The sequence below is a fragment of the Protopterus annectens genome, chromosome 8.part0 (genome assembly GCF_019279795.1).
Source record: "Protopterus annectens isolate FY-2018-M chromosome 8.part0, PAN1.0, whole genome shotgun sequence".
Lineage (NCBI taxonomy): Eukaryota > Metazoa > Chordata > Ceratodontiformes > Protopteridae > Protopterus > Protopterus annectens.
In genome coordinates this window covers 888,593,091-888,616,446 of record NC_056741.1, presented here as the reverse complement: position 1 = coordinate 888,616,446, position 23,356 = coordinate 888,593,091, and the positions used below count along the sequence as shown (strand labels likewise).

Genomic DNA, 23,356 nt, shown 5'->3' with positions numbered 1-23,356 from the left:
CTTAGCTTGCCGGTATCTTACTTAGTCCATAGAGGCTTTGGTAACATGCTATCTGACCCAGGCATTGTTTCTTAGTTTAATTTTCGTTTTTGTTTCTTTAGATAACCACGGCGCAACTGTGGCTTTTACATGGATGGTATGAGTAGGAGCATGGTGGTTAAGGATAGCCAAAAATCTGGTATTGAAGTACTCAACTGCTTCTTGTAATGGGAGTCGTTTCAAGACATTCCAGTTACATGCTTTGAGTTCATTTTGGAAGTTGTCAAGATTAAAGTTCTTGACGTTTTTTATAGTTTTGTAGGTGGGCTGGTTGGGAATGTCGGCTTTGAGCGTAATAATATAGGTAAGGCAATGATCACTTAGATCATCAGGTAATGTACCTGACTTGTACTTTTGGAGGTGGCTGTTAATAAGTATCCAATCAAGGATACTATCTTTGACTCTATTTTTGCTAAATCTGGTGGGGGTGGCAATGATCTGAGTAAACCCATGGAGGTTTAAATGGGTGGAAGGAGTTTCAGAGGAACAGGTGTTCTAATCAATGTTAAAGTCCCCCAGGACAATGGTTTCCTGGGGATAGTTAGAAGCTAGCCAGTGTAAGATATTTTCTAGAGTATTATCATTCCTGCCGGGTGGAATATAAATGCAGACAATGTATCTGCATTTATTTTTTATCATTCGTTTGATGATGAGAATTTCTGCTTTGCCAAACTGGGGTGGCAGTTGGGTGTCAGTTGTTATTGTTAGGGTAGACTTGTATAGTACTGCTACCCCGCCACTTTCCTGGAGATCCGGTCCAGTCTAAGGATGTGCTACTGTGTGGGGGTTATTTTGTTATCTTTGGTTATTGGTTTTAGCCAGGTTTATGTGAGGCAGAGGATATCAGGGGAGTGAACAGCTAAGAGTCTATGTAGGCTATGGATCTTGTTGTTTAGGCTTCTGATGTTGAGATGACAGACCGGAATGACCATATGAATAAAACTATTAAAATTATCACCTTCTGTAAATTGTGAAAGAAATTTACTGACTTTTATTTCTTCTGGGGTTTAGTTACTCCCTATCCTGTTGTCTCCATGACCCTGGTGAAGAGTCAGCATTTCCTTTCCATGTTGCCTCTGCCTCTCATTTTCTTCAGCTTCCAGATGTCTCAGTCTCTTTCCTAATGCTAATTCCATCTGTTTTAACTTTTCTACAGCCTCCAAACGCCACAATCTCTCTACTGATTCTAGCTCCAAAAGTTTGGCCTCCATTTCAAGTCTCTTTAATCCAGAAGGATTTTTAAGTCCGCTGAGGAAAAATTGAACTGTCCATTTTCTGAGAGTTGTACATCCCCAAGGCCAATCTGGCTGTCTTCCTGGTTGCTGGTCTGTGATGCAGCTGTGGCTATGGCTCCAATCATTTCCACTTTAGTCAGGTTGGCATGCACCAGTCTTTTGGCTTGCTACATCTCAGCCTCAAGCTCCTTGTCAGATTTCCATAATCCTTTGCTGACATGCTTGCCTGCTCTCCCTGACTAACTAAGCTAACAAAAATAAATAAAACTATTGTGATATGAAACTCTGAATGTTTACCATGTGGTTGCTTGAGAGTACAAACACCTTCTTTTCTGACCACTGTTTACAGGCTACAGGAGCTTATTATCCGCACCACTAAATCCCAATATGTGATGTGGTGATCCCACCTCTGCAAGCCAATATGTGATGTGGATATCCCACCACTGCCAACCAATATGTGATGACCCACCACTGCCAACCAATATGTGACATGGATGTCCCACCTCTGGGCCAGTAACCAAGGAACCTCAACCACTGGCACCTGTGGGGTGGACATTCACTAGGAGGATAGCAGGTACACACACAGTATTTCCAGATGCAGCTGTCTGCATCAAGTGCAGTTTCCCTTAAGAGCACACAGAGACTTGTTTCTGTCCTGTAACTTGTCTAGTGCAGATACAGATTCTTAGTTTTAGCACTTAAATTTGCTTATTCATGCTCAGCACTTGTTCAAAACTTGTAAGCACTAAATAAGCTACTAATTACTATAGCACTCAGTCTTCCTCATTACCTAGAGGAAAACAGTTTTTGTACTTACTTTTCTCACTTGCTTAGAGAAAAACAACTCTTGTACTCACTTTCCTCACTTATCTAGAGGGAAATAGTTTTTTTTTCAGGTATGTCCAGGGGTCAGCTCCCAGTGTTCTCTCCTGTCTATCTGATGAATCTGGGCATCTTCAGGCAATGTAGAAATTGCCTCATGTACACAGACAACCCTCTCCTCATACCACCCAACACTACAACCTGTGAGAGATGCACTTATCTAGCCAAACTGGACGTAAAGCTCTCTCCAACCAAGACTGAACTTGACAGTCATGAGGAGAAGGTAAACATTTGCACCACACCACACTCATCACATAGTCTCATTAAATCTACACCACCAAAATCCACACATAGTAACACAAAAACATTCGCTGAGGCTCTCAATAATAATCTGTCTAAGCAACAGAGACCTCCAAAGCAGAAACGCAAGCAACCTCCATCCCCCAACACAACCCAAATGACACACAGCCCACAGACTCAGTGTGCCACTCAACCGCAGCCAATAAGGCAAAACAACGTACCCAACACACGAGTGATAGCTGACTCTATAGTCAGGCACACTGATGTCCCACTCACCAGGCTAAACAAAGAGAAGGTTACTCTCAGCTGCCTGTCGGGTGCCAGGATCCACCACATAACCCACACACTCAGGTCACTCCACAACAAGTACAGATATGAATCTGTCATTGTCCATGTTAGTGTGAATGACCTGAGGTGTACCTCCCTGGACTACATGAAAAGAGACATGGAAGAGCTCTCCGATCTTGTAGCCCAGGCAGGTATGACCCTAGCCCTGAGTAGCATTCTGCCATCGCCTCGAATGATACAACAGTACAAGGACAAAATGATTGACTTCAGCAATTGGCTAAGCTTCTGGTGTCATTCTAAGGGGATCCAGTATCTGTCTGCTTGGGATGACATGGTCGACAGACCATGATGCTTTGCCACAGATGGCCTGCACCTGTCGCCCCTGGGATTCTGGATACTGGCTAAGGCTCTTGCTGCCCCTATAGTGCCTTTTATAGGCAAGGTTCAAATAACAAATTCACTACCGTAACAGGAACAGGCAAGCAAAAACTGAGAGTAATGCTACTCAATGCTAGAAGTCTAACTCTCAAAATGCACTCACTCGAGGCACTCCTTAAAATGGAGAACATTGATATCTGTACAGTGACTGAGACCTGGTTCAAGGCTCCAGAGAGAGCCCCCCTTGTACTACCAGGCTATAACTCATATCACACTTTTCGGCCATGTAACCTGCAACGGAACACCAAAGGCGGAGGTGTGTCCATATTCATTAAGGATATCCACACCTCCAGGCTAGTTGGTCAGCATAATGCATCCGAGGTTATCCAAGTGCAACTAACTCTGGGCAAAACTGCAATCCAAATTGTAGCTTGCTACAGATCCCCCACCATGCCCCAGGATTCCCACTCCTCTTTTCTTTATGTACTGGAAAATATTAGGGTTCAACCAAACACCCTAATAATGGACGACTTCAACTACCACACCATTAACTGGGAAAACTACTCGTATAACAACTCCTTAGCTCAACGCTTTCTGGAGTTCATAAACTCCAATGCCCTGGATCAACTTATCCACACTCCAACCAGGGGCAACAGTATCCTAGACCTAGTCAATACCAACATGAGTGACCGGTGTTCCACACCTGAAGTCAACTCCTTGTTGGGCCGATCTGACCATAAGCTAATCACACTTGATATCCACATCCCGCCCCCACCCACCATTAAGGAAACCATGGTAAAAGATTTCTCCAGGGCCAACTTCATGCTTCTTAAGACAGAAGTGGTGAACTTCATGACACCCATGCAGATGGACAATACAGTTACAACTGCTGAATCCTATACAAATGCACTCTATAAGCACTTGCACGAGTGCATGGATCGTGCTATCCCAAATAGAACCAAGACGCTATCCTCCAAAAAAAGGAAGCCAATCTGGTGGTCCCCTGCCCTAAACAAACTGTACAACAGAAGGAAGAAACTGTTGCAAAAGAGAGTAAAATCCCTTGAGTGGAGGAGCTCCCTGGTCAGCCTCATCAAGAAGCTGAGATCCCTTCTAAGATCCTCCAAAGCTAGCTACGAAAACAAAATCACCACTAATTCTAAGGACAACCACAAAGCATTCTATAGCTATGTCAAGAATCTCGATGGTAACACCCAGATCTGTTCTGAGTTACAGCACAAAGGCACGAAAATTGCAGAACTAACTGATATTGCCAACATCCTGGCAGATAGGTTCAGTGCTAACTTTACCCCACCCCCCCACCCCCTAAAGGGCCTATATCTACACAGGAAGAATGCAGAGTCCCTGTAATCACAACTATGCAGGTAAAAGCTGCACTCTCTAAAGCCAAAAACACAGCATCCATGGGACCGGACAACATCCCAGGCTGCGTTTTACACGAACTTCAGAACGAACTGGCCCCCCACATAAGCACCATGTTCAATAATAGCCTCGCATCAGGCTTTGTGCCCACTGAATGGCATACAGCAACAGTTATCCCACTCCACAAAGGGGGAGCCACCACTGATCCCGGGAACTGTCGACCTATAAGCCTGACGAGCCTGGTCTGCAAGGCCATGGAACGTATCATCATGGAACACCTAAACAAAGACATTGGTAACCTCCAAACTCTGGATCCCACCCTGTTTGGGTTTGTGAAAGGCAGATCATGCCTCCTGAACCTGATCGACTTGTTTGAGGCAGTCTCCAAAGTCGTAGATGAGGGTAAGGTGGTTCACACAGCCTATCTTGACCTCGCCAGGGCTTTCAACACCATCCCCCATTCTGGAATTATAGCTAAACTCACTAAACTAGGTGTAAATCCCTACGTCACAAGATGGGTTGCCAACTGGCTCACTGACAGAACCCATACTGCAAAAGTTGCAGACTCCAAATCTGACCTCAAAGCAATGACAAGTGGAGTACCACAGGGTTCCGTCCTGGGACCTCTCCTGTTTGGTATCTACTTCTCTGAAGTACAGGCTAACACAGAAGTCATCTGGCTAATGAAGTTCGCAGATGACTGCAAACTAGGAGCCATAGTCAAGTCCCCAAATGATGTGGACATCCTACAGAAGGGCCTCGCTGAGACAGATGCCTGGTGTCAGAGCCATGGCCTCAAGCTCAATGCCAAAAAGTGCAGTGTCATCCCCTTAAAAACTCTGTACCCATGAGCTACCACATAGACAGCAATCTACTTAACACTGAATGTGTGATAAAAGACCTTGGAACCAGGTGGACAGTAGTCTCTCCTTTGATAGTCACATTGCCACAGTAGTCAGAAGTCCTTCTACGTGGCACACCTCATCATAAAAGGGTTCTCATCCAGGAAAAAAGAGGTCATTGTTCCCCTCTACTTGACACTCATTAGACCCATTATAGAGTACAACACCCCTTTTGGAATGTACCTCACAAGACATCTGCAGCAGCTGGAAAGCCACAGAAGTACCTCTCAAAGAGGATTACTGGCCTCAAACAAATGCCATACACTGAACGCCTCAAAAAACTCCAGCTTTACTCTGTAACATATCACCTACTCTGAGGTGATCTCTGCCTAACATATAAAGCTATGTCAAACCCAGAGCTATTGGACATGCCACACCTAAAGAAATCCCAATCCCTCCGAGCTACATGCTCTAGGGACCTAAACCTTGTCACCACAATAAACAGGACATGCTGGAGGGATAGATTCCCTGTCCCAGAGACTTTCCATACTCTGGAACAGGCTACCCATCTATGTCAAGCAAAGTTCTTCATTAGCACTCTTCAAGAAAAATCTTGATGAGTGGATGGGAAATAGGAAATACATCCAGGAGATCACTTCTGTGTCTCTGCTCGACAGTGACACAGGAAAATAACTTTCTTGGGTGGCATAAGCCAGGGAACCTTGTTGGCTAGGCATACGTAGGCACTTGGGCCGATAGCCTAGTACCTACCTATGAACCTGTGAGACCACAGTCAGTCTGGGGCTGGTTCCTCCACCTTTCTCCAGATCCCCAATAATATTCCCCACTGGCACAGCTATAGAGTTGAGTCTTTAGCCAGGGTTCCAAGCCAAGTCCTCCAACACTCTCTCTGTTCAACCAGTGCTTCTTGTCCCTGCCCAAATAGCTAACACACACACTCTTTGATATTTTGATTTGCAGACACACACACACACACACACACACACACACACACACACACACACACACACACCTGCGAAAGGCTGGCACAGGTTTACTAGCTTTGCTCCTTTTGCTCAGACTATAAGGTAGTTACCACTGCCACCAGAACCCCTTGACAGCTACTTTAAGGCTGTTAACAAAGGGTGCCCAGTCTTACTGTGTAATATTAATATTAATATAAATGGTAGCTTGACCAAGAGCAAGGCTATTAGGAGTGACCCACACAGTGTCACCAAATAAATATGCAAGTACTCTCAAAACTTAAATATCTCTACAAAGATCAGTCACAATTGTTGTCTTTTGGCTTTTCCCGGTTAGGGTTCGCCACAGCGGAACTCCAGTCCGCTAATGATTGACAGTAGATTTTCACGGTGCCGAGTTGCCAGCTCAATGCCCAACCTTCAACAAAGGCACGCCCATTCACGCATGTCTTTCGGAACGCCACTCAACCCGCGGGGGGGACATGCAGACTCCACACAGAAGGCACTCCCCGCACACTAGCTGAGAATCGAACGGGAGAACCTCCTGCTGTGAGGCAACGACGCTACCGCTGCACCACCACCACGGAATTACAAAGATCAGTCACAATGAAAGGTTTAAATATATTTAATAATAAACAATAAAAGAACAAAATATATTTTCACGGTGACAGAGTTCAAAATCACAGGAAACATTTAAAACAACATTGAAGGACAGTCTCAAACAAATAATGAAAAATACTATCTAAACTAAGCTTCGCTATATTCCTGACTGAATCTAAAAGAATTATACTATTCCCTAGTAACCTACTAGAGCAAGACAGACAATGTGGTGAATGATGATTCTTGTTGTTGTCAGGTCCAAGATAGAATGCAGAATTTTTTGCAGAATGGCATAATTTCTGGTCATCTGACTTCTAGTTCCAAGGCAAAATCCTATTGCTGGCAGCTGGCAGTATTTAGCATCTACCTGCAAAAATACACAGACAAGGGCTTTTGCTCAGATCTTTGGCAGGTGCTGGAAGTCATAAAACAATTGCATTCCTTCATACTTCCAGCGTAGCTATTAGTTCACCCCTAAGGCAATACAGAAAACTTCCTAGTACAGACTTTGTCTGTGGCTGCATTAAAACCTGTGAGGTAGCATCTTTATGACCTAGCCTATAAAGTGATTTATTTCAGATATTTTCCTAAAGTTTGCTGGACTGAGGTAAACCTCCTGTATTCCAGTTTTCATTGATAAAACATATACAATTAAATAGTTACAGTAGTGCATGTACATTTGTGTTCTCTCCAGTAGAGCACACTGTGGATGCATTCCAAACACAAACACCTTACAAGTACCCTTTTCAACACAAACATCTATACAAATAAGTTTGATATACACATGACATACAATTCTGATACTTTTGTAACACAAGCATCTTCTATAAATCATGTTGGTATTCACAAATGACATATACTTATTTACAAAATTCCAACTAGGTGTGATGGCAGCACCTCCTTTTGTCACAATGCTTTCCAGCATTTATAATTTAGAAAGACTCCTGTATGGTTCATCTGTCTCTGAAGAGGGATTATGCAGATTTAGTTGATAATATTCTCCTTCATACTCCCTTTCACTGTACTTCTAACTCACAAGCTGCCTGTGCAGCTGAGGCAACTGTTTTTAAGACTACACTATTTAATGAATAGTTGAGAGACACAGCTGTTCCAGACAGTCTCAGTAAGGCTGGAGAGCTAAATGAAAAAAAAAATCAGCCTGTTTAAAATACTGGAAATCATCTTAACCATTGCTAGAGCCTAGCTTCTGCCAGCAAACTTCCTGACCTTCATAGATTGCTCACTAGTACCTGGATATTTGTAAGTCCTGTTGTTACAACATTGTAGATGTGAAAAGGCTTCTGCATGAGTCTTGTTCAGTAGCCAGCTTCAAAACGTTTAGCTGGTGGGTTACCTGGTAATAAATTTGATACAACATCTGCAATTTCTAATTAAATTTACTCCATTATTCTTTTTTTTACTGATTTAGAGGTGCAGAGAGGGCGATCTCGAAACTGTAGTGAGCGCAACGCATTTACCTTCTACCCTGACCACAACATTCCCTCCCTAAACAAAAAAATGAAAACACATCCTTAAACTTCACCCGTCTTAGTGCTTGCAGCATAAAAGATAAACCTGAACAAATATGCATCTTCCTTCTTACCCCCCACCCCCGATATAATCCCAGTAACTGAACCGTGGGTCAGAGAGAACTCCTCTTACAACATGACTTTCCAAACCCTTGACCCTAAATGGCTAATTATTTCCATCCCCTTATTAATCTTAGTCCACCTTCATTATGTAGCAGCCTGCCTGTTTATTCTCTCTAAATGGATGAATTCCAAAATGTAAGAATCCAAGTAGTCAAGGCTGCCTTTCCTTACAGGAACATATTCGTACTAAGGATATAACATTCTTTAGACAAGGTAGAACTAAAATTAACAATATACCGAGTTCAGCCTTGTTCATATAGTAAAAGAGTCAACCAAACCAAACCTCAAAAGCTAGCAGCCACTCCCCTAGACCTACTCATAGTTAATTTTCCCTATTTTATATATCCTGTTATCATTCTTCCTACATCCCTAAATGGATCACTCCTTTTTATCTTTCTCCATAAGCAACCCTAAAAGTCCCCTCCAGCTTGAAATACTTTCTGACTCAACATCCAAAATAAAATTATTGCCATAAAATCAGGACTATCCAATACCAGGTGAATACCTATAATAATCTATCAGGACCGTGCAGTGACAGCATCAATTCTAGTAAGCATGCTGATGACATTACAAAATAAACAATTTCCCACAGTTAAACAGCCTTCAATTCTAGACCCAACAAGTGGATTACCAACAAATGAAAAACCTGCCTCAGTCTCAGGGAAGAGATATAGAAAAAGTGGAAATAACCATGCAACCCCGAAATAAGGGATAGGCTAGTTTCCTTTTGTATCTTAGCCAGACATCCATCAATGGGCACAAGAACTCCTTACTCTAATTCCAATATTCATCTCTACTCAACCACCCAAAAGTTTAGAATCAAGTAAACTTATTAACTTAAAAGTGTGAAAATGAAAGTCCAAAGAAGCAATAACAGTATAAACTGTACGAAAAGAAAGCATCACCTCATACGACTTCCTCACAGAGTTCTCCAAATTTCCCACCATCTGAAAATCTATCCTTGGCTGTCCACTACAGAGTTTGCAATACCAGTAAATATCCCCCTTCCACTCGAAGTGCAACAAAATAAAATTGATAAGATTACTGCTTGAATTTATCCTTCAGGATGACCCACCTGGGTCCAGTTTCATTCATGTATGTTTCATAAAAATGTGTAGATAGTACCCTTCTCAGCACAATTACAACCTTTTTCTCCACCACTCAAAAACCATATCATCTTTATGGGATCATGCCTTAGACAAATCTCCCTCCAAAGTTGTAAAGCCTTTCTCAATTAATGACTCACTTATCTCCATCTTGTCCACCTTTGGGAAGATCCTAAAAAAGCTGGTCTACTAACAACTGTCCACCTATATATATCTAAAAATAGTGTATATTATCAAGACAAAATGTGGGATTCAATGTTATCTGTCCGACTCAACAATTGGGTTGTCAGATCCATATAAATCCATCCTCAGTACCTTTTTCAGCTTTGGATCTGGGGCGTAGGCTTCTGCCTACCCATAATGTCCTACTCCCCCTGAAGTACCTCAGATCTCATTTACCACCTGACGAGACCAGTTGTGATCCACAAGGGCTCAGCATTTAAATTGTTTACATTTAACTTTTTTTGGTACTGTCTTCTTAGGTTAGGTCCTTAACCAGTTATAATCTTTCCTCATATGGTATTTCTTCACTTTGTTAACTCTATTTTGCAAGCAGTCTAGTCTACGCATTTTTCTTCCCCTCCCTAGAAATAAAAAGAAGTATATCTATATTTATTGTAGTTATAGGTGATAGTATTAGTTTACTAGTTTTACTAGCCTTTTTTATCTTCCTAGGATAGTGCTAGTCTTGGATTTTACCTAGCATTCTTGTTATAGATATATATATATATATATATATATATATATATATATATATATATATATATATATATTCTATATAGATTTGCTTCATAATCTTGAAATACTGAAATCCTGAATTTCAATATCTTGAGACCATGAAGCCGAAAATCCATAAACCCAAAACCCCAGAAGCATGAAATTTAAAATCCTGACTTCTACACTAAACATACTGGTAACACAAACATACACCTCCCTGCACATACGCAAACACCTACCCTACATACAAGCAGGGGAGCAAGCCCCCCTGCACCCCCCCATGTGGGGGGCAAGCCCCACACACCATCCCTACTTAAATATACTAACTCCGAGGTTTCACTACACAGACAAACACACAAAAACACCACCACAGAAGCTACATTACCCTCGCACACACACATCACACTAACAAAACACACAGACAACACACTAAAACCTTACCCAAAACCTGTAAAACACAAACACTTGCCTACATCTCCAACCACCCACTCACACACAGCAACACCAGAACCGTTAATTCAAAATCTCCGAACTTCAGGATTTTGAATTTCGTGCTTCTGTTTTTTCGGTATTCTGCACTTTCTCCCTTCTGGTCTCGGGCTACTGAAATTCGTGATTTCAGTAGTTCGAGATTCTGAAGGGAACCCATATATATATATATATATGAATATACATATATGTATGTATACAGACACACATACCGACATATATATTGTGTGTGTGTCCGTGTGTGTGTGTGTGTGTGTGTGTGTGTGTGTGTGTGTGTGTGTGTGTGTGTGTGTGTGTGAGCCTTTTCATTGGTTCTGTCAGAGAAGACCACTGGATTTAAGAATTTTAGCACCTGCAGGCAAAAGATTCTCCCACAACCAGCGTGTCTGTTGTTTGTGGGCTAGCCATCTGAATGTGGAATGTGAGTCCTGTACTCCCTTTGAGGCCAGGGTTTTAGTTGACTGTGGAAATAAGTTGGCTTTGAAGGGTCTTCTCCCTGCCCAACCAAGAGAATCAACACCTGTTGCTTTTTGCTTATTTCCTTATCTTTATTCCTTTACTTCATTGAAATGATCAGACAAATCTTAGAAGGATAGGCATAGAGAAAAGGAAAAGGAGAAAGAAAAACAGAAGGAAAGATCCAGAAAAAGGACTGCAGATCTGACCCAACAGTTGGCATTGGCACTTAAGCTCTGAGGCTAATGGATCTGGCAGCCCATTAAGAGCAGCAGCAGCCGCATTGGGTTCAGTCCCCACCCACTCTGTGCCATTTTTCTCCATAGCTGACAAGTCCTAGGTTACATTCTATAATACTTGAGCAGTCATTACCACCTTTGGTGGTTTCCTCCCTACAGGGATGGTGATGATTTTTAGGAATTTTAGTTCAAATACTGTGGAATTTTGAAAAAAATGTATATTGCATATATTTGCTGTATATAAGTCTCTGTTTTGTACATGTAGTAGAGTTGATCTATTAAGTTTGGAAGCTATCCAGTGGAAATTTACTAAAAGACTTCTGGAGATGAAAGACCTTGCTTATTCTTCTAGATTAGAGCAGCTCGGGCTGCTTTCCAATAGCTATAGATATTTGTCTAGTAAACTTTGTTTAGGTTATAAGGCCTTATTAGAGGAAGAATTGCATTTACTGTTAAATATTGAGCTATCATATGGCTCCACTTGAAGTGCTGGTCTAACTCTTAAAACTGGAAAATGTAGAACTGCATTGAGATTAAAGTTTTTCACACACTCAGTAATATGCTTATGGAATAAGTTATCTTTGTATATTTGTCAGTGTGGTTCCTTACAGCTATTTAAAAATTATTTAAATACTTGTATGGGAGTTAAGGTGTATTCTTTTATATTGGAGTCTGTGTTTTGATTGGCTTTTTGCCCTAACATAGTTATCATTTAACTATTGAAGATTCTAGTGTCCCCACAAAATAGGTCCCACTGGAGCAAGGGTCCCCCAGTTGGCGGCAGATACAAAGAAGAAGCTAACATCACTCAAGGCTCTTAGCTGCAGAAGATAATCACCAGAGGCTGCATTATTCCCTTTGCTTTCCCCACACCAACAAAAAGAAAATCCTCAGTGTTCCACCCATTCAGAGGGATGCTACAGCAACAGAAGTAGTAAAGCTGCTGGAAAAGAGAGTCATCCAGGATGTCCCACCAGACCAGATTTGGAGTCTATTCAAGATTCTTTTTGGTTCTGAAATAATGGGGACCTCAGGCCCATTTTGGACCTAAGCCACCTAAACCAGTTTGTGAAACAGTCTATTTCCAGATGGTCATGGTACAGTCCATCTTGCCTCTCCTGAGGATAGATGACTGGAGGTGCTCAATAGACAGCATATTTAAGGCTACACAGGTTCTGAGTATTCTCATATCGAGACTAGTAGCTCCTTACTGCTGCTACCAGTGGTCAACTGATTCAGTGCAGGGACTTTTTGCTCCAGTTCTGTCATCACTTAGAAATCACCATAAACTTGGCAAAAAAGTCAGCCGACCCCAACACAGGCACTAGAGTTCATTGGATGTTAGCTAGACATAACTTCTCAGGTAGCCAGACTCCCACATTCCAAAATACCTTTCCTTCACCATCAAGCCTCACAGGCTCTTCCTTTAAACAATCCAAGTAAAATAAACTCCACGTACGAAGGAGGCCAAACTGAATGAACTAGAGAACAGCTTTATTAAGCAACAAAGTAAAATAAATCATATAAATCAAGCGCTTTCGCCAGGTAGATACTTGGCTTTCTCAAGATAAAACATAATGCAACTGAAATGTTTAAATACTTGTATAATTGATCACATGATTTCTAATTGATGTGTTAAACATTCCGTTGAATTAAATTAAATTAAAATGCCCTCACTTGATGCATAAATCTCCTATCTGAGCATAAATAGTGCTTGTAATAAATCTTAGAATCATTAAAAACTTTTAAAAACATTTAAACAATCCCCCAACAAGACTTTTTCTTCATCTCTTAGTATCATTGGCAGCATCTATCATTGTAGTCTCACAGGCAAGGTACTACAGGAGAGTTCTACAATGGACCTTGGCAGTTTAGTGGTCAATATTGCATAAGCCTCTGTACTCTTTCAGTAATGTTGGGCGGGTGGTTAGGCACAGGTTCAGGTTTGAAAGAGTCTGATGCTACTGATGGGAATATGTGTTTAGGTCTACCCCTTTTTTCTATCTTTGTATATTTTATATAGACTAAAATTTTCTGGAGCCTTGTTAAATATAAATTTCACAGTACACTAACAGCAGTTTATATTTCACTGAGTAAATCCTAGGATCATGGATTGTTGATTCATGGAATGTGAGGGAACTACAAGATAAAAATAAGAAAAATATGTTATTGCATTTAGTTTTTTCAGTCAGAAGCGCACATATGCTTTTACAAGAAACACACATGATTAGAGGAGATTGGAAAGGGTTCTTAAATAAAAAATGGATTAAAACAATAGTTGCTGCTGGGGAAAATTCCAACTCTAAATGTGTTGCTATTATTATTAAAAAATAATTTCAGCAAGTAATCACAGATCGCTGTTTGGATGAAAGAGGTAGATGGTGTTATTTTTTAGCCCTTAATACACCTAATAGGAAACCAACCCTATTTCTTAATGTTTATAGTCCTTGTCAGAAACAGCAAGATTTCATTTTAGAAATTCACAAGATCCTAAAAAAATTCCCTGATCATGAATACATATTGGGAGGAGATTGGAATGCGGTTATCAACCCAGGGATAGATCGTACTCATAACCTCCTTTTAAACACTTGCAGGCCTCCATTGCCCTAAATGAACGTGGAGATGATCTAGGTTTGATAGACCCTATTGCTTTTGGGGAAGGACAGGAGAGAAAAGGTTTATACACATATTATTCTAAATGCCATAGCAAATGGTCAAGGATAGATTTCTTTCTTATTTCCGCGACTTGGACAGAGGGAGTTATTAAATACTCATCGGAACCAAGACATTTCTCAGATCACTCAAGAATCACCCTAAAATTAAGTCTCCCTGATAAATTAAAAAAAGGATCAGGAAGTTAATTGGTCCTTAAATAATAATGTATTGCTTAAATCAGAGGTAGTCCGAGAGATATCAGAGATTTTGTCTTTCTTGGATACGAATATGGAGAGTACTAATATTCCTTTCGATATACAATGGGCAGCTTGCAAAGCACTGATGAGAGGGGTTCTTATTCAGAAAGCAACACATTTTAAAAGATTATTTAAAGAATAGGAAGATAAATTAGTGTCAGACTTGATGGAATTAGAAAAAAAACAGGGGTCCAGGGAAGTAAATATTGTGGGAAGAAATATCCAGGGAATTTATATGGCTAGGCTTGTATAGGCCCTAGGGCTGATAGCCTAGTACCAACCTATGAACCTATGTATGAGCTTAGATGCATAGCCAAATACTCAGAATGGGCACAATTCCCATCTAATATTTTGGCTAGTATTATCTCAAAGAGACAAGAATCAGCTAGAATCTCATTACTTCACTACCAAGACAAAATTTATAAATCAGATACACAAATAGTGGAACTATTTCAGCAGATCTGTTCTGAACTATATGGCCTGTGTAACCAACATCCATCTTCGGAAAAAGGCTATCTTAATAATATTACATTTCCTAAATTAAGTCTGAACCACATAGAGCTTCTAAATGCTCCCCTTAATCATCAGGAAATAATTGAGGTAATAGGGAAATAAAAAAAAAGGTAAAGCGCCAGGTCTGGATGGATATACCACAGAATTTTATAAAACATTTAGCCAGACATTATCACCTATCCTGCTTAAAGTCCATAATTATATTAAGGTGCACAGTATCTCCGATTGTTACTTAAATAACTCCAAAACAATCTTTATTCCTGAAAACAATATAGACAAGTCAAACCCACATAATTATAGGCCAATTTCCCTAATTAATGTAGACATTAAAATCTTGTTCTCAATCCTAGCTGAGAGACTGAAAAAAGTCATGCCCCATATAATTACCCCAGAACAAACTGGTTTTATGTCAAACAGGCAGACTTGGGACAATACTTTAACATTGGATGGTATGATACATCTCAATAAAATGTCAAGAACCCAAGTTATGGTTTAGTACTTGATGCTTGTAAAGCATTTGACAGAGTAAATTGGAAATTCTTATTTGCGGCTATGGCCCAATTCAGTATTCCCAAAGGTTTCATTAATATTATTGAAACACTGTAGAATAAATCGTATACCTACCTCTACATCATTAAAATATTATCTAAACCCATTAGAATATTTAATGGTACTAGACAAGGTTGCCCCCCTCTCCTCTCCTGTTTAACATATACCTTGAGCCACTTCTCCTTTACTTGTCCCAAGCTACTTTTCATTCCATCCCTAAAACTATGAAGGTTAAAGTCAGTCTATCTGCTTATGCGGATGATCTAAATATATATTATGAACACCCCATATCTGATATTAAGAAACTAATTGACAATTGATAGATTTTCGAAGGTCTCAAATTATGAAGTTAATCAAAAGAAGACACTTATTTTCCCTATCAATCCACTACACCATAAAGAATATCTGTTATCTGAATCTCCTTTCAAATTAAAATACTCTTTCAGATACCTAGGGATACATGTATCAGAACAATCTTATGAAATCATGGATTAGAATTTTAGAAGACCTTCATAGGTGGCAGCAACTAAATCTGTCCTTGTTATCTAAAGCAGCAATTGTGAAGATGAATGTCTTACCTAAACGATTATATCAGTTTAATGTCTCTAACCTAATCATACCCAACAACTTTTTCCAAAAGATTAATAAAGAGCTGGCCAAATTTACTTGGTTCCCCAAAGCTGTTAGAATAAGTTATCAAAAATTATGTTACCAGAAGAAAAAAGGAGGATTAGGTTTGCCAGACTTTTGACTGTATTACTGGATTATTTGTGCAAATAGAATTGTGTCAATATCAAATTTTAACTTGAAGGGTTAGGCATGGCATCCCCCTGGGTGAAAATCTGGCACAATCATGTATGCAGCAACAAAATTGACCCCAAAACTCTCCCCTTCCTGACCACTATAAGTTTAAAGAGTCTTCCCATGAGTAGTCTTCTAAAGCAAAAAGTTAAAATTCTTCAAAGTTTGTGAAATATGTGGAGCTGGATAGGGTTTTTTCCCTTTTTCAACCAATTCATACGAACCCCAACATCAAACTAAACAATCAAATGATTAATCTCTTAGACTATCCTCTAATTAAAGACTGCACTTTATGGGATATACATAGATATAAGGAGATTTCATTGCGGGATCTGAGATTTGAATTAAAATTGGGTCCGAAATTCACTATTGTCTTATATCAAATTAGGGAACTTATAACAACAATTGTAGTGAATGATTCGAATATTGAAACCGATATAGCTAGGGTAATATATTTCATAAATATTCTAACCAAAAGAAAAAGTATGGTATCAAATACCTATAAATCGATTGTGGCCTTTAAATTTCAAAATATACTATTATTATATTATTTTAAAATTCACAAAATGCCCCTTTGCAACAAAAAGTAAAGGCCCACTCTACTAGAGCTATTTCAACCTCTTTAGCCTTTTGAGTGAGGTTACCATTAGACTCTGTTTGTGCAGCAGCTACCTGGTCAACACCTCATACCTTTATCACTCATTACAAAGTAGATAAGGCCTCCAAGGACAGGGCCTCCTATAGTTCCACAGTTTTGAGGACTATACTCACGTGAGCCACCAAGAAGATGGTGCTTGTGATGCTACCCATCAGTAAAGAATGAACGGCGAGATAGAACAACTTCACATAAAGAAGTTATGTACTCACCATAACATTCCATGTGAGTTGTTCATCTCACATTCATACTTACGTCCCACCCTCCAACCCCCATCTAGTCTACTTGAGGTCCATATAGAGTGCTTTGTTTCTTATCCAACTCTCTCAGTGGCATATTTATACTACTAACTAATCACGCAGCAAACAAGATCTGAGGGAAGATCAGGGTGTATCACGGGATAGGGAGTTGGCCTCGAGCTGGTTGAAGACCTTGAGCTTTTACATTTGGCTGAGTCGTAGCCGAGGATCGGCTCCGAACCCATCAGTAAAGAATGAAGGTGAGATGAACAACTCACATGGAACGTTATGGTGAGTGCATAACTTCTTTTTTTGATTAACTACTTTGACAAATTCAGTGTTAAACTAATAAGCTTCATTGACCAGGTCAAACACATTCTAGTGGTTATTAATAGTAAAACTGAAGTTGCATTTGGTGCTTCTTGATGCAAAATTCACTATGAATATTGGTGTTAACAAATCCTGATCATTGTAGTATGGCGTAATCTGCCTTGTAGAAAAGCAGGTAATGCTATTAGCTTTTCTCTCGCTGACTGCATAGAGATGATAAAAAAAAACTTGTAATCCAGTACAAGAAATCTGTTATTTAAGCTAGCCTTTAATTTTGATCCACTGACTTTAAAAGTGCTGCAATGCCTGGCAGTTTAGCTTTCTGTTTTTCCACGATTAGAACTACAGAAAGGAAGCAGTCCTGTAGGTATTCTGTATTTCAAATGTATTAGTGTATAAACAGAGAATAAGCTTTCCTTTATTTCATCCTTAGGAAGTGATTAATAGAGTGCATCATCATCCAAGCATAGAATTGTTTCGTCCCAATGTGTTGTAGTAGTGCTGTGTATAATTCTACTGGGAGCTTGAGATCTTGGAAGTTTTGAGAGAATTCAGTGACTTCACCTACTGACACTTACCAAGAAGAATTCCACAAAGAGCTGTACTTCTGTATAGGAAACCACAGTCCAACCCAACATACCAGAGAGGATATTTAGCATTCTTTCCAGATGGCTGAATATGGCTGTGGGTACCAGGCTAGTCGATAACTTCATTACCCTGTGTTAAACACTATTCTAATCTTATGTTATCTAACTTTTGATTTGTAAATGAGCTACTTGCTTTCTAACTCACATTATGACTTCTAGTTTCCTTGGGAAGGATATGTGTTAACATGTAACTGCATGCTTCTCACCTTACTGAAAATGTCAGTTGTTGTAGAAATAATGTTTTGCAAGCCGAGTAATATACATTTTAAGAGTTTTGTTGTCTTATGTGTCTAAATGTTATTGACACACACTGATTAATCTCGTACAACTCCAGCATAATTCATAAACTCTAAATTTGTAATTTTAAGATTAACTTTCTGTATTGCAACTAATTTTGTCCCGTGTCTTGTTCTTCCTAGCTCAGGTCATTGCCTAATATTCTGACTTTTACCAAGCTACTAAAGCTAAATAAATTAATTTCAGCTCCACGCACAAGCAGACATGCACTCACAAAAGGAATGACACACAATAATAATCTATATCCAGGTGCTTTCTGTTTCTTAGGAACCCATGTGATGGAAGGATCAGGCAGAATGGTTGTCACTGCAGTTGGAGTAAATTCACAAACAGGCATCATATTCACACTTCTCGGAGCTGGTGGAGAGGAAGAAGAAAAAAAAGACAAGAAAGGTAACTGTGTCAGCTGAACAACTGATTTTTTTTTTTTTAGTTCTGAGTTATATCCTAGCAGCTGCTGTTCCCACCTGCAATGCAAGCTCAGTAACCACAGCTAGTTTCTGTGCTCGTGCAAATTCACAGCACACACTCTTGTTTCCTTCGGCCAGAACTCAGATTATATTACAGCAGTTTGATTGTTTTGTCACTTAACACTTTTATTTCATCTTTCATTTTGCAGAATATGTGTATTTTTTTCTGTAACTAGACAAAAGGTTATGGCTTCTGTACCAGTTTTCTATCCAGATTGGAATAAAAACTGAGAAAGAGCAGTATATTGTTCACCGTGAGAAAGTGCAATGGTGTTTGAGATTTGATCCTGATGGCCATTTTATTGCTGTATCAGTTAATGTCCTGGGTCTTGTATTTATCCCTCAAACTCTGACGTTTACCTGATTTTGGAACTACAGTATAAGAAACTTTGCAAATTTTCTTTAAAAAAGGTTTAACCCTGTAGTGTTGTGGAACCGAAATTAGTCCTGTACTGATGGATGATGAACGTGTATATATACATATATATATATATATATATGGTTCCCATTCAGAAGCCTGAAACATCATAAGCCTGAAAATCAAAATCCTGAAACCAAAAGCCTGAAAATTCAGAATCCTGAAAACTCAAAATCCTGAAAGCCCAAAATCCTGAAAGACCAAAATCCTGAAACTCAAAATCCTGAAAACACAAATAATGCTAATATGTCACTATAAAGACACTAATATCTACCAACTGACCCTGACCCTAACCCTAACCCTAAGGTCCGTCACTATCACACACTCACCTGACCCGCGCCCTAACCCTAACTCACTTAAACCGCCCCTAACCCCAATATTTGTCACTATTGCATACATGCCTAACCTGCCCTAACCTAACTCACTTAAACGCCCTAACCCTAAAATAAAACCAACCGCACACTTACCTGACCCCAACGCATGACCTAACACCACAGGGCTAACAATAGCAAAGCCACAATGACATCAGTATGTCTATTTTGTGTTTTCAGGATTTTGAGTTTCAGGATTTTGGTCTTTCAGGATTTTGGGCTTTCAGGATTTTGAGTTTTCAGGATTCTGAATTTTCAGGCTTTTGGTTTCAGGATTTTGATTTTCAGGCTTATGATGTTTCAGGCTTCTGAATGGGAACCATATATATATATATATATATATATATATATATATATATATATATATATGCGTGTAATAAAGCTTATGGCTTGCATGAAGTGGCAGTTTGTCAGTACCAGTTGCAACAGTATTGCATCATGACTCATAAAAAATATGCTAAGAATCAAAAGCATTAGTGTTTCCAAGGTGAAAATGTCACCTGCATTCCAACTTGCACTCCAACTTTAAGGCTGTGCCCCCACAGTCTTTTGATTCTAAGTATACTAACTGTGATTATCACACATCACACATTAGTAGGAGAATGAGAAGCTTCTTTACCCCACAGTGTTGTATAATTTCACTCTTCAGCAGTTACAACCAAGTAAGGAATCAATGGAATATAAGATCTGAATTTTTGTTTGAAGGAAATGTACTTGCATATTAAATATACATGTATATATGTATACATACACACACACACACACATACACACACACACACACACACACACACACACACACACACACACACACACACACACACATATATATATATTTGGTTTACTATGGTAGGGTCGAAGTGGGTTTGGTGAACCTACTTCAGTCGAAGTACGAATCTCACCCTTATCTCGACCCATATTAAAGCCTGTTTTGAGGTCGAAGACGAGCCATATTTTGACAATGTCGGAATCCAACATTGTCATTTTTGCAGACGTGGGTCGAGGAACCCATCATTCGATGTGGTCCGGTTCGACCATACCATAGTAAACCTATATATATATATATATATATATATATATATATATATATATATATATATATTTATTTATCTATATCTGCACACACACACACACACACACACACACACACACACACACACACACACACACACGCACGCGCGCACACACACACACATATATTTCATCCCTTCCTGACTTCAGATACCTCTCACCTCCTAATCCTTAAAAGGACTGAAAGACTAGCAATGTCATTTTGTATATGTTCTACAAATGTGTAGCCCCCAAGCAAATTAATTCCCTCTATGTCCTGAATTCCTGCATTAATATGCTTCTGTGCACAAGGATGGAAAATCTTTTCATTCTGTCCTCTCTGTGTTGTTATTCCTGGACATCCCAGTGGGCTACTGAAGTGGCAACATATGCCCTTCCTCTCTTTGCAAAAAAAATTTGGAAGCAGTCTTCAGCAGTTCACTTATTTTTCCCTAGCTGTTGATCTGACATTTTGATGGTAGTTGAACCTGTGACACCCAAACAATTTTCCCTTTGCTCTATCTTGTCAGCAAATGTAGTAAAATTGTATTATTTATTTTGTTTTAATGAAGGGATGCATTCCATTTAGCCTGTAATTCTATTTCAGGGTGACCTGAAGTGGTATTTATACTGAGGAAGGAACCGTTGTTAGTGGAAAAATGTTCACATCTATCCTTGTTATTCAAAACATTCCAGAAACCCTACTGAATTACCTTTCACTAGTCTGGGAGAAGGTCCAGGAAATTTTACAATGCAGTAGCAGAACCATTTTCTTCGTCTCAGCAAAGCAGCAGTTTTATTTAAGATTTTTTGTCATTCACAAAATAGGGCTTTTTCATGTCTGTTTTAGACTTAACAGCCATTAACAAATTTTTGAAAATGGAGAAGTTAAGGATGATTATAGCTTCTTTACTGCTACCACTAATTTCAGAGGAAGTGGTGCTGATCACACTGAACATGGATGATGCTCTATCCACATTTTTGTCCATGCCAGGAAAAATATCTCCGATTCAAGGTAGGACATTATTATTTTCAGTTCAGGCCATGCTGTTTGGTTAACAGCTGCACACAGAAAATTTAAAAAGTAGGTTTATGCCATGTTAGCTTGTGTAAGATGAGCAAGCTTTCACATTTCCCTTATATGGATAATTGCATTCAAGTCTCAGATTCTAATAATAGATTATGTTTAACTGGAATTTGTTGTTTCGGATGTTTCAGTCCCTGTGGATTAAAATTAACTTGAAAAGTCCTGCTCGACCCCATCATGGCCCAGCATAGAGACAGTCTTTTAGCCATATAACAAGGAAGAAGGATAATTCACTTGTTCCTAAGATAAAAAGAAAGGGAGCATACTATTTCAAGACAGAATGTCAAAGCTGTGGGGTTCATAATTTCTTATGTATCAATGTCTTCACATAACAAGCACCTCCTGAGATGGACTAATGGACTCTTATATCCTTGTAGGTGTGCTACCTGTTGTGTTGGTGGCACAACATGTAGCACACTCACTTTTGGTGCAGAAGGCAGTGGGTTCTATTCCCACAAATAAATTGCTGACACTCCAGTGCTGCATAAGGAGGATACTAGACTTTTGAGCATGTCGTCCTCTGGATGAGACATTAAACCAAGGTCCCATATGCTTGAGTTGGTGGTAGCTCAAGTGGATTTAAAAGTTCCTAAGGTACCAATTGAAAAAAGTAGGGTCTGTTTATTAAAAAAATATATGTATAATACTATTTACAAACTTAACATATTTACACATTTATAAAGTATACAAATTTCCATTCTTTTCCATTATTGTCTTACAGTCATAGGTGTCTTACATTTCATTATTATGTTAAAATTCTGTCTTCATTATCTTATTCAGCCCCAGATCCTTTTTCCACAACCTCTATCTAATTTTCCTTAAAATTACTGCTAGTCTCCATTTACCATTAAACATGATTTTACTCAGTCTTTCCTTCCAAATGGTCCACATGACATAAAATAATCTTACATCTATTTTACTAACAATTCCTTATATTTATGGCTATAATCCATCCATCCACAACCCCTTTTCCTATTTTTTTTTGCACATAGGGTTGGCGTGTCTCTTCACCTGTGACAACCATCCAGAGCCAAGATTTACACCGCCAGGTGACTAGCCCTGCCGCAGACTATCCATACATGATCATATCCATGTTTATTTTATTTACCTCCTTTATATTTTCAATGAAATTTCTTTACACAATTTTCCCCACAATTTTGCAACCGTTACACATTGTAAGAAGACATGTTCTATAGTTTCTTCTTTGCCACAGTATATGCATACGCTTTCACTGATTTTTTATGGCGTATTTCCTTTTACTGGTAATTTATTAATTGCTAATCTCCATAAAAAATCTTGCTTTCTGCTTGCTTGTTACACCTTACTTTTCATACTTTTATAGCTTTAACATTTTCATTTCCTAGCTCAGCCCAAGGATTAACATAATAATATTGTATCATGATATTTTTATACAACACTTTCCTCTCATTTTCTATTTCATGAATTTTTATTTTCCATAAAAGATTTTTTTATTTGCTTGATAACATCT

General features: G+C 39.2%; 1 protein-coding gene across 6 annotated transcripts in view; it reads left to right on the top strand.

The window, feature by feature from the left end:
* Window positions 1–23,356, top strand: part of LOC122809137 (plasma membrane calcium-transporting ATPase 3) — a 4,021,470-nt gene that overhangs the window by 1,633,092 nt on the left and 2,365,022 nt on the right. For all 6 annotated transcript variants that reach the window (XM_044080406.1, XM_044080412.1, XM_044080407.1 and 3 more), the window contains one exon: window positions 18,740–18,865. In XM_044080406.1, the coding sequence (XP_043936341.1) occupies window positions 18,740–18,865 (126 nt within the window). The remainder of the gene's footprint in view (window positions 1–18,739; window positions 18,866–23,356) is intronic.